The sequence below is a fragment of the Diaphorina citri genome, unplaced genomic scaffold (genome assembly GCF_000475195.1).
Source record: "Diaphorina citri unplaced genomic scaffold, Diaci psyllid genome assembly version 1.1 scaffold952, whole genome shotgun sequence".
Lineage (NCBI taxonomy): Eukaryota > Metazoa > Arthropoda > Insecta > Hemiptera > Psyllidae > Diaphorina > Diaphorina citri.
Genome location: NW_007378383.1, coordinates 76,038 through 88,537, shown reverse-complemented (window position 1 = coordinate 88,537; position 12,500 = coordinate 76,038). Strand labels below are relative to the sequence as shown.

The 12,500-nt window shown below is 40.3% G+C and overlaps 2 protein-coding genes across 2 annotated transcripts in view; one reads left to right on the top strand and one right to left on the bottom strand.

Moving 5' to 3' along the window:
* LOC103513307 (dynein regulatory complex subunit 3-like) overlaps positions 1–4,509 on the top strand; it is an 8,696-nt gene extending 4,187 nt beyond the window's left edge. Inside the window, exons 5-8 of the mRNA XM_008478125.2 lie at positions 1–287; positions 851–961; positions 3,017–3,925; positions 4,384–4,509. The exon at positions 1–287 is cut by the window's left edge and continues 31 nt beyond it. Coding sequence (XP_008476347.1) covers positions 1–287; positions 851–961; positions 3,017–3,925; positions 4,384–4,509 — 1,433 coding nt within the window. The remainder of the gene's footprint in view (positions 288–850; positions 962–3,016; positions 3,926–4,383) is intronic.
* LOC103513310 (zwei Ig domain protein zig-8-like) overlaps positions 1–12,500 on the bottom strand; it is a gene marked incomplete at its 5' end in the record, with an annotated part of 31,499 nt that overhangs the window by 14,091 nt on the left and 4,908 nt on the right. The window lies entirely within an intron of this gene.

The window sequence follows — 12,500 nt, the reverse complement described above, 5'->3', positions numbered from 1 at the left end:
AAGACGAACGTCGGACGGCGCTGGAACAACACATGTACGATGTCCGTACAGAAACACTCAAAGACCTCATGGTCCAACGGGAAAGGCAGAACGCTCTCGCGAGTCAGAGGAAGTCGGAGGAAAAGTCCAAAGCTTTTGTGGAGAATTTGGAGGGCGACTTTCTGTTCAACGTTCAATTTGAAAACGATGTTGAAGGTCAGGAGATGCTCAAATTGTGTACCATTCCGACCAAACTGGGCCGCTCCGTGGCCGAACTGTACAACAACTTCAAAAGGGACTTCCTCGAGGTACATAATAAATATTATTTATTTTTATTTATATTTGACATTCAGTCTGACATCTAAGATGACCTGTCTTTATTGGAAAATAAACTATAAAAACAAGTGGAATTTCATTGACAACTGTATGAACATTCTAACTCATGAATTTTGCCTTTTTATTTAGTTATCATTTTGTTATTTGGTTTTGTATATTTGCATTATATGTATTGTAAAATCCTTACTTATCTTACTTATCCGGTTATACAGGCCGTGAAGGTCCAAAACCCTAATAAAGAATTATATAATATCCCTTTCTTATGGAGATTTTAGCGAACAAAAATTGATCATATCTCAGGATCGGTTTAGATTTTCGCAAAATCCTTTCTTATTGCACACCTAGACCATAAAAGGAATATTCTTACCAAAGTTCAGCTTTCTAGGTGTTGTGGTTCAGGAGATAGAGCGATCAGTGTGTGAAATGTGAATTGTGAAATGTGAATGAGTGAATGGATCTTAATTTTATAATATAAGATTATAACACCTAATTATCTCATAGTATGTTCTTTTTATAAACTCTTCAATACAACAAGGTGTCGAGTAAGCTGTACGAGTTCGGGACCAGCCAGCACAGTCTCCGACAGAACGAAGTAGACGAATTCCAAGCCGTGTACAGAGCGCTCAAACTGAAGTCATGCCACGAGGTGAGTGTTAAAAGTGTTATTAATTAAAAGGGTAGCCTCCGTGGCCGAGAGGGTATCACACTAGGCTTGCACGTAGGAGGTCCGGGTTCGATTCCCGGCGGGGCCGAGGTTTTTTTCGGCTCTGTGCTTGAAGTTCAGGGTGCATTCAGTCTCGTGAGGACAATCGAATAGCTACTTTAATCGAGTAGCGACCAGTGGCGGTATTACCAGTGTAAAAAGAAAACTTTTAGATATAAATAGTACAGGAGGCTCTTAGTAATGCTGTGATATCCACAAAAATGCGAAGAAGCTCTCAGCTTCACCACAAATAAATCATGATTCAGATTAGATTTTTTTTAAAAGGTTATTAAAAGTGAGTCATTATAGTGAAAAGATTACCCACCTGAAAACAAATATTCTTGGACATGTCAAACCTGAAGCCGGAAGCGCGTTGAGAATCACAAAAGAGAAAACTGCCCTGAAAATGAAAATGTCAGAAGAAAATGCCATAGACCTGAGCTGTTCCCTCCTCAGTTGACACAAACTTCAGCTACTCAGCTGAAGTTTTAGACGAGGAGGATTCAGCTCTATGTTTAATGAGCTAGTGAATGAATTGTTATGAGTAAATAAAAAAAACATATAGGGTAAGTGTACCGTACCATTTATTGGCCCACCTGCCCACATTTATTTTTCTAATTTTTGTTTTTATGACTACAATTTTGGAATACTACTGGTTTGATAGCATTCTTTAAGCCCTTTCTTTTGATAAACTTGGATCTTGAAAAAGTTCGTCGCAGACACCGAAGCGAATACAATAGTCCGTCCCTTATACCTTTTTATTACTATTGTAATAATAAAGGAAGGACGGACTAAAAAACGAGGAAGAATGGAATTTTCCTTTTTCTTCTACGACTTCTAGATCCCGAGATAAATCGATTTAAAATATACCGGTAAATCTTGAACTCTGACGTCACGGCATACGCTCCCGTACACGATGACGTCACATCAAATGTCCCGAGCAAAGCTCCCTCGCAGGCAACACATTAATGTGTTTGTACGCATACGTTTCTGCGCATTTCTTTCTACTCCTCCGCAAGCGTGCTTGCATACTGGCGCTACCTAGCGGACGAAAAAGACAACTGCCTGAAGTCTGACGTCACACATATTTGAACTCTTTCATTAGAACGGAAAATGAAATTTGAATTTTCGACCTTTTACATATTTATTTTTTCGGAGTTTTGACCTCAGCTTTGTATTTATCATAACTTTTTTCATAGAAATCGACCTTTTATTTATAATTTTTACCCATTTGCAACTGCTCCAATCTACTAGGCGGTCAAAAACAAGACGCGCTACCGAGTTCACCCAATGTTGTACGAAATATTGTCGAATGAGGAAGCGTTGGACGATGCTCTCATGAACTCGTTTGGGGAAACAATGGATGTGTTGTACGCCCAGGAAGACGCTATTACCGACAATATTACCAGGTAGGTACATTCCAACAGCCTAAATCAGAGGAAGTAACCCAATAATAGAGTTCTTCCACCCTAAACTTGTGGCACCCTGTCACCATTTTTTTTTTTCTCAGTGCACAGATAGCCTCGTTAGGAGGGTAGCGGGTATGAATTGTAAGCGCTAGGTCACGGGTTCAATTCTCGCCCTGGACTGGACTTTATCCTAAACAGATAACGTTCGTTCTCGGAACGGCTGGCTTTCTCCTATCCTGTCTTTGTTATCTCTTTGTTTTCGGAACGATAAGACCTTAGCAGTTACAGATCCCTCTATCAAAACTTCTAAATAAAACATAGTTCGCCCGGACGGAACTCGGACTCTCTCTCTTTCTCTCTCTCTCCCCCTCTCTCCCTCTCTCTCTCTCTCCCTCTCCCCCTAACACAAGGTCAAGGTTGACTCTTTCTTCAAGCTAATCAAATTTTCCTGACACTGCAACAAAAAAAAAGTTAGTCAAAAGAAAATGAATAAAAACAGACTTATGTGGCGTATGGTACAGGTGGGCCAATAAATAGTACGTTTTTTAGGTGGGCGAATAAATGGTACACTTACCCTACCTACCCATAGGTGCGCGCACTCCTCAACCAATGCTGGGAGAAGAAAATCCGCGTGACGAAGAAAATCATGACCGTCGCGCACAGAATGGAGAAGATCGCGTCCAAATACGAAAGCGGAGGTGTCCTAGACGAACGACTGGAGCGGATGAGGAATTCCATCCAAAATGTCGCCTTGGATCACTTGGACGACGAAGTGTCGGAAATCGTCGGCTTCCTACAGAAACTCAAGAAAAGAACGCTCCATCTGGCTTCCAACCAGACGTTGAGTGACTACGCCGAGATTATGGACAACCAAATGAGAAGCGACAAAGGACACTCCAAATCTAAAGAGCAACTACAAATCCAATCCAAAGGATACTCCAAATCTAAAGAGCAACTACAAATCAAATCCAAAGGACACTCGAAATCTAAAGAGCGCGCCACAAAGGGATCCGTTGCAAGACAGAAGTCGAGCGTTTCGCAGGATGCGAAGGACGGCGCCCTCGTTCAAGACGACGAAGTGGTGATGATTCTCGACGTCCTGCTGTCATTCAAACAGAGGAAACTGCAAATACAAACGGAGAACGTCGGGAAACTGACTTTCGTGACTGAATTTTCCGACGTCGCGCAGGGAGCTCGTGAGGACCACATCCAACGATCTAAAACCAGTTTGCACAACACCCTAAGTCACCATAGTCTAGAAGAGAACCAACTGCGACCCGAACACGAGGATGGTGCTAACAAAGGCGATGGAAGCATTGTAATAGATGTTAAAAAAGAAGTCGGCAATAACGTTGATATCATGATCCTCGATGTTAAAAACCAGATCGTGCAGCTTCACCGACATTTTGAAGGCGTTGCCAAATCGATCTTCTTCCAGGAGTATCGGCAACATCGGAATCTGCTTCACTTTCTCAAGACGTTCAAAGAAAACATGAAGGTAAGAATTAGGAATAGAAAATAGAAAGCAACCTCCTTGGCCGAGTGAGTATTACACTTGGCTTGCACGCAGGAGGCCCGGGTTCGATTCCCGGCGGGGCCGAGGTTTTTTCGGCTCTGTGCTTGGAGTTCGGTTTTCGTTATCACTTTCTATTACTACAGTTATAGCAAAGCTATCTAACTAGTAATGAGAAAGTATCGCTATCGTTCCAAATTTTCAAAATCGGGAATGGGTGGAAATTTCCGCTTTAAGGTTCTCTGATTCCAAAAAAGTGATTTTTTACTTTCAATAGAAAGTAAAAAATGACTTTCTATGGAAAGTCAAAAATCACTTATTTTTGTAAGGGTAATAACCCCTACGTATAGGGATAACCCTTACGTATAGGGAACCTATACGTAAGGGTTCCCTATACGTAATGAGAAAGTATTGCAATCGGTCAATTTTTTTTTTTTTTCAAGGACATCGACTTCAACTTCGTCGTCGAGATCGTGTCCAACTTCGAGCTTCTCCGGAAACACTCGACTTCGTTCAACACGGAACTCGGCAAGCTGCTGCGCGCGCACTACAAGGTATCAGTATCATAACTAATACCTAGTGCTCTACTAGGTATTAGTTTGTGTTGTGCGCATGTTGTGTTTGTGTGCGCACGACTAACAGGTCTTAAATATTTTTCCTTAAAAAAGTAATTTTATTACCTATCAAATATATAAGACCTTGTTTAGACTGCGAGAGTAAAGGGACTTTTCAGTCTCATTCTGGCAGGATAAACAAGGTATATTCTATTCTATTCTATTCTATTGTACTACTTCTTACACTATTTCATGTTGTATTTTCTTACCAAATGACCTCTCTCTCTCTCTCTCTCTCTCTCTCTCCCTCTATGTATCCTTTTCTCTCTCTCTCTCTCTCTTTATCCCTAGAGGGAACTGTAACAACGGAGGTCTTATCGTCCCGAAATTGAAGTGAGGACAGGATAGGAGAAAGGCAGCCGTTCCGAGAACGAACCTTATCTGTTTGGGATAAAGTTCGCCACGGGCGGGAATCAAACCCGTGACCTAGCGCTTACAAGGCAGACGAGCTGACGGGTTTTCTTGTATTGTCACTAAGGGTGCCTTTTGTAAGCGTTTAAGCTCTAGGTCGCGGGTGGATTTTATCGTTCGATAGATAAAGATCGTTCTCGGAACGGCTGGCTTTCTCCTATTCTTTCTCACTTCTCTATTCGATTTCGAGACCATAAGACCTTAGCAGTTACAGTTCCCTCTATCTAACCTCTTCAACATGAGAAAGTTGTATTTCTATGAACGCCGTGTTACTTAGTACGTATGCAATGTGCAAGGATTGAGAAATTAGTGGAGATGACGTTTTCATAATTGGCTTTACCCAGCCTCTAAAGAAAATAATGTAATCGATTGATAATTTCAATGGTCAGTTTTTAGGGTCAAAATATTTTTATTTTCCTTATTTATTTTTTTTACTTTCTATCACCCTATGAGTAGAGAACCTAAATATTGAAAGCGAACCATTTTTTAAACCCGAAAAATGGGAATGTAGTGTTTTTAATATTTTGTTCTAAATTTTACGATATATTTTTCTTCTTTCTCGTACGTACGTAGTTCGGTAGTGTAATAGAAAGTCGTGTGGTGATCACATCGGACTTTGTGGGATAAGGAGAGGAGGGTTGGAGGCACATTCTGACCAATGAGAATCGATTCTCTGAATCGATCGAAACGAAAGAATCGATTCAAGAATCGGAAAGATCAAAACGAAAGAATCGATCTTAAAAAAAAATCGATTCTTTTTTCCCATCCCTTCTCCCAACCCTGTCCTTTCGGAGGGGACTTAGCACTTTCACCGCCAAGGGTATATTCGGCTTGTTCCATCCCCAGGCCTGAAATCTGCTAGGTCAGAGCAACACATTCGTAATGTAAAATAAGTGGAAAATGATACTCAAAAGTACAAGCAACGTGTTAAACAGGACTCTGTTGGTAATACTTTAATGTTCATGTTAGCGCACAGCCAGGTGATATTTTAAAGTATCACCTGTGCCCTAAATCACCAAAGTATGGTAAAGTATCTTACAAGTGTAATAGCCAATGGAAAAGCAGAATTTTGAATTTGGACAAATCATATCAAAATATGGAATTGTAAATACTTTTCGCCAGCCTACTTAGCTTAGTTGGTAGTGCGTCTGCCTTGTAAGCGCTAGGCCGCGGGTTCGATTCCCGCCCGGGGCGGATTTTATCCTGATGGGATAATGTTCGTTCTCGGAACGGCTGGCTTTCTCCTATCCTGTCTTCCATCTCTCTTCGATTTCGGGACGATAAGACCATAGCAGGTACAGTTCCCTCTGTCAAACCTCTTAAAAAAAAAAAAAAAAAAAAAAAATACTTTTCCATACTTTGGTGATTTAGGGCACTGGCGGTGAAAGTGTTAGGGACTTTACCTACTCCTACCTGTGGGAGGGACTATTTGAGAGAGGTGGCTAAGGAGGGACGATTTGGAGGGGTAGTAAGGATGGGACGGTAGGGGGGGGGACAGTTAGGGAGGGGTATTTTGAGGGGTGGCTTTGGAAGGACGTTTGGGGGGGCGGTTTTGATGGGGTGGTAGGGGAGGGCAGTTAGGGAGGCAGTACTGGAGGGGTGGTTAGGGAGGGGCTGTTTGGAAGGGGTGATTTGGGGAGGGACCATTGGGAGGGGGAAGGCTATAACAAGGGCTTCCATCAACTGATTTATTATGAATAAACTAATTTATATGATAACTAACACGGTCCTATCTTCCCCTACCCCCCTCCCCTAACACAGTTCTATCTTCCCCTACTCCCCCTAACATAGTTATATCTTCTCCTACTCTCCCTTTCTTTTCCTCCCCTCTTCTCTCTCTCTCTTTTTCTCTCTCTCTCTCTCTCCTCTATACCCCTCATTGTTCCTCCCTCTCTTTTCGTTGTTTCTCTCTCCCTTCCATTCTCTTTCTCTCCCTCTCTCCCTCTCTTCCTCTCCTTCTCTCTCTCTCTCTCTCCTTCTCTCTCTCTCTCTTTCTCTCCTTCTCTCTCTTCCTCTCTCTCTTCCTCTCCTTCTCTCTCTCTCTTCCTCCCTCTCTCTCCCTCTCTCTCTATCTATCTTTCTCTCTCTCTCCGTTAAGTACCTACTACCAAAATTTTATTTGGGATTTTACTCTTTCTCTCTCTCTCTCTCCCTAGCTTTCCCTCTCGGTCACAAATTTTAAATTACCTTCAAAATTATTAAAGCCCTCTCTCTTTCTCTCTCTCTACACCCTCCTTTTCTCTCCTTCTCACTATTTCTTTCTCTCTTTCTCCCTCTCTCTCTCTCCCTCTCTATTTTATATTTCATCACGACATAAATTTACTGTTATTATTCTACTATTTTGCGATTTCAGCAAAACGCTATAAAAAGATATTATACACTGGCGAAGCAGAATTTTCGGTGCAAACGTATAAATCGTAACTCCATATCTTAACAAAGAATCTACCAATGAATTGTACAGAAGGAGCTTTGTTTTCGTAGATAAGTTATTTACAGTGGACTTCTGGAATTGGTAGTGAAGGACACGCAGTTTTTTACATAATAAATTTACATGGGTTTTCATTTTAAACTTGTTATCAACATTTATTCCTAGATATTTACAGTTTTCTGAATATTTTATGATGGGACATTGACATTGGTTTTTATATGTTTCTATGTACAAACAAGCTCTACTGTGACATTTGAGTGGATAATGGTTTATCTCCGATATTCCACGGGATACTCCCATGATCATGGCTTCTGTTTTCTTCTCATTGATATAAATATCATTGTTGTAGAAGTATTTCTGTATAACAATGAAATCTTGCTGTGCCATTTGAACTGCCATGTCGAGATTCCTATGAATTGCCACTAAACAAGAATCGTCAGCAAACATTTTCAGTTGACTGGTTATTTTCAGATATTGAATATCGTGGGTATAAATGTTATACCAACTCGGGCTATTAATAGATCCGGTTACTAAACCATCTTCCAAAGTTACTTTTTCGCTCAATGTCTTCCCAATTTTGGTTATTTGGCTCCTGTTCTGAAAATAATCTTTAAATATTTTGTTTTTAAGTCCTATATCTTCAAGTTTCTGTACAAGATTCGAATGAGAGATGGTTTCAAAGGCTCGGGTTAGATCTAGCCACAGTAGTACAACATATTTTCTTTGGTCCATCGCCTGATTGATTATCTCAGCATAATCTTCCCACAGAGTGAGGGTACTTTTCTTGGCTTGAAACCCATGTTGGAACGGCGCGATTACTTTGTGTTCTTCTAGGTATTTCTTTGAACCGATCTCTATATATTTTTCTAATATTTTTTCCAGAAAACTCATCGATCCGACTGGGCGATAATTACCATATTCTTTCTTTTCACCTTTTTTAAACAGGGGAGTGACGCATGATATTTTGAGTTGCTCTGGTATTCTATTCGTCGCTATGATAAGTTGTATAAGGTGAGTAATTATTGATACCAGGGTCAGATTATTATTTTTTAACCTTGATCAACTTTTCGTTGAGCAAGGTGACCTTGACATTAAGGTCGTTATCAGACTCTACAGCCCTCCAATCCTGACCATCCAAAGTAATAATAATAATAATAATAATAATAATAATAATAATAATAATAATAATAATAATAATAATAATAATAATAATAATAATAATAATTGAATAGAAGGAAGATATTATGACAATATTGCCAGGTAGAATAGAATAGAATAGGAGGAAGTTGCTAATACCGACAATATTGACAGATAGAATAGAATAATAATTTATTGAAGGAAGATGCTATTGCTGACAATATTGGCAGGTAAAACAGGATAGGACGAAATTCTATTCTAAGAAAAGGAAATCAGACATCTCCACTAATGCTTCTTGCACATTGCATACACAATTAGATACACGGCGTTCATACAAATTGTAATACAGGAAAAATCTTTTCCCAGATTAGCAACCTCCGTGGCCGAGTGGATATCACACTAGGCTTGCACGCAGGAGGTCCGGGTTCGATTCCCGGCGGGGCCGAGGTTTTTCGGCTCTGTGCTTGGAGTTCGGGGTGCACTCAGCCTCGTGAGGACAATTGAGTAGCTACTTTAATCGAATAGCGAGCAGTGGCGGTATTACCAGTGTAAAAAGATTATTGAAATATGGAAATTGATTGCAAAGGAGGCACTTAGTAATGTTGTGGTATCCACTAAAGTTCTGCTTTACCACAAAGAATTTGAGATTTCATTTTGATTTGATTTTATTCTATCTCATTCCAGCTATCTGAACTCAATGGTGACAAAGTTGGAGGAGGAGGAGAAAACTCGTCACAAGCTGGTGTTCATCCAAGTGGACAACTATCTGTCATCGTGTAAACAGGACCTAGCCGACGCTATGGCTAAGATAAGCGGCGCAGAACGGAAATAATAGAATAGAATATACCCTGTTTATACTGCCGAAATGAGACCGAAAAGTCCCTTTACTCCCGCAGTCTAAACAAGGCCTTATGTATTTCATAGGTTAATATGTAGGTCAGTCTGGCTGGGGGACGTTAAACAGGGAGTGTACCTTCTCTGGCTGGGGGACGTTAAACAGGGAGTAGAAGACCAGCTTAGTCTTGCTGGGGTACTATAAACAGGGAGTGTACCAGCCTGAATTTCCCTTGCTAAAGAAATAGCAAAGGTTGAGAGGGAAGGGCATCCACTCGTAAAATTTGTAGCCAAATCCAAATGTCAGCCCAAAGCGATCACCCTAGTTAGGGCTGATTGAGGGCTGACGAAAAACTCCGACCCCGTCTGCACACGGGAAAAGGTGAAGAAGAAGACGTAGGTCTCAGTAAAGTAGAAATTTTGCAAATGTGCAAAGTTTTTTTGAAACGGGGGACTGGAAAGTTAGGAAGGTAAATTCTAAATTGTTTTTACCCCTCCCCCCCTCCTCTCTCCCTCTCTCTCCTTTCTTCCCTTTCTCTCTCTCTCTGTCTCTTTCTCTCTTATTTCAAGGCTTAATTAATGTTTAAAATGTAATTATTATTCCGGCTTCCCAAATGACCTCTCTCTCTCTCTCTCTCTCTCTCTCTCTCTCTCTCTCTTTCTCTTTCTCTCTCTCTCTCTCTCTCTCTCTTTCTCTCTCTCTCTCTCTCTCCTTATTTCAAATTTCATTAAAGTTGAGAAGAAACAGGCCAAAGAAAATGAGTATAAGAGAGAGAGAAAGAGAGAGAGAGAAAGGGAAAGAGAGAGACAGAATGGGAGAGAGGGAGACAGAGACAGAATGAGAGAGAGAGAGAGAGAGAGAGAGAGAGGGAATGAGTCTCATTTCCTTTCTCTCTTGTCTTTTTCTTGAACATCCTCTGATTCTATTTTTTTTCCTCTTCCATTTTCATCTTCTTTGTTTCCATCTTCTTTATTTCCATTTCAATTTCTTTTCCATGAGATCAGAAATCCCTCAAACTGGGAAAATTTTCAACATGAAGGATTTTTAAATTGGAATTTTAAAATTCGAAGATTTTTGCCTAAATACCAAACCTTTTCTTATTTTTCTTTTCCATTTCGGTTAGTTTATACAAATCCCAAAAAGCTTCGCGGGCCACAAACGTGGTTTGGCCACATGTGGCCCGCGGGCCGCTAGTTGGAAACCCCTGGCTTAGAAAGTACAGTCTGCAGTCGCCTACAGTAGACTCTACCGTTAAACCGGGGGAAACAAAACAACTCAGACAGCTAGGAAAAAACTTCAACCTCTTTTCTTTCCTCTTCTCCTCCTCATTCTTCTTCTTCTTCTTCGTGCTCTTCTTTTTCTCTTCCTTCTTCTTCTTCTTCTTTTTCTTTTTCTTCTTTTCAGCCAGACAGAAAAAAAACGAGGTACCTACCTACCTACTTAGCGAACTTTCAACTTCGCAGGCAGAAAAAGGAGGAGGGAGAATAAGAAGAGAGAGAGAGAGGGAGAGATAGAGAGGAGGAAAAAGAAAAGGAAATAACGTGAAAGAAGGGTACCAGAAGGAGAGGGGTAGAGGAAAGAGATAGGGGAGCAGAAGATTACGAGAAGTAGAAGGGAGAGAAGAAGAAGGAGGAGAAGAAGAAGAAGAGGAAGAAAAAGAGGAAGAAGAAGAAGGAGGAGGAGAAAAATAAGGAAAATGAAACGAAGGGCGAGAATTGTAGGGAACAGAAGGAAGACGAGAAGAAGAAGAAGAAGAAAGAGGAGGAAAAAAGGAAGAAGTAAAATTTGAAAGAGGAAGAGAAGAGAAGAAGAGGGCAGAAGAAGAAGAAAGGAGGAGGAAAATAATGAGAAAGAAGAGGCGAATGAGAAGAAGAGGACAGGGAGGAGAAGGAGGAGAAGAAGAAGAATAAGATAGAGAAGAAGGAGAAGATAGAGAAGAAGATGAAAATAGAGAAGAAGAAGAAAATAGAGAAGAAGAAGAAGAAAAAGAAGAGGAGGAAGAAGAAGAAAAAGAAGAAGAAGAAAAAGAAGAAGAAGATGATAGAGAAGAAGGAGAAGATAGAGAAGAAGATGAAAATAGAGAAGAAGAAGAAAATAGAGAAGAAGAAGAAGAAAAAGAAGAGGAGGAAGAAGAAGAAAAAGAAGAGGAGGAAAAAGAAAGGGGGGCGCTGGTCTACTTGGGGACCGCTGTCAACAGACTTTTCCAAGGATGAAAGATGACCCCCCCCCCTCTCTTGTCCTTTGTCCTTTTTGTGTTGGCCTAATTTGATTTGGCAGCGAAAAGTTTAATTGGTTGTGTTTGTTCAAGTTTGCTGAACCTTTGTTTTCCCGACGAGACGGCTGAAGTTTGCGAGGACAAGTACAATTTGATAGATAGAGAGAGAAATAGAGAGAGAGAGCGAGAAAGAGAGAGGGAGAAAGAGATAGAAAGACAGAGAAAGAGAGAAAGAAAGAGAGAGAGCGAGAAAGAGATAGAAAGACAGAGAAAGAGAGAGGGAGAGGGGGAGAGAGAGATGTAGGACAAAAGTACAACTTTCCATTAACTTCTCCGTGAAACTTTTGGGCGCTTTATCTGTGGCCTTCTAAAAGAGAAGAGAGAGCTGTAGGCCTATTTATTTTAGGCTGTCGAACATGTAAGAGTAGAATAGAATAGAATAGAACAGAATAGAATAGGGATAGAATAGAATAGAGTAGAATAGAATAGAATAGAATAGAATAGAATAGAACAGAACAGAACAGAATAGAATAGGGATAGAATAGAATAGGGATAGAATAGAATAGAATAGAATAGAATAGAATATACCTTGTTTAACCTGCCAGAATAGGACTGAAAAGTCCTTTCACCCCAGCAGTCTAAACAAGGTCTCGTATATTTGATGGGTTAAAGAATAATACCTACATCCAAATAACAATTCATTAAAAAGACCTTGATTAACAAGGAAAAAAAAAGGTAAATGTAAATTAATAGGTGGTAATGTAAATTTTATCTGTAGTGACTATTTTATCATTATTTATATAGGTAGGTATTCAGATCTAAAGCTTTTGGGGCCCCTGACTTTTTTTTCACTCTGTATGTACGAGTATACCAAATACCTACACAAGACCTTATTTAGACTGAGGCAGTAAAGGGACTTT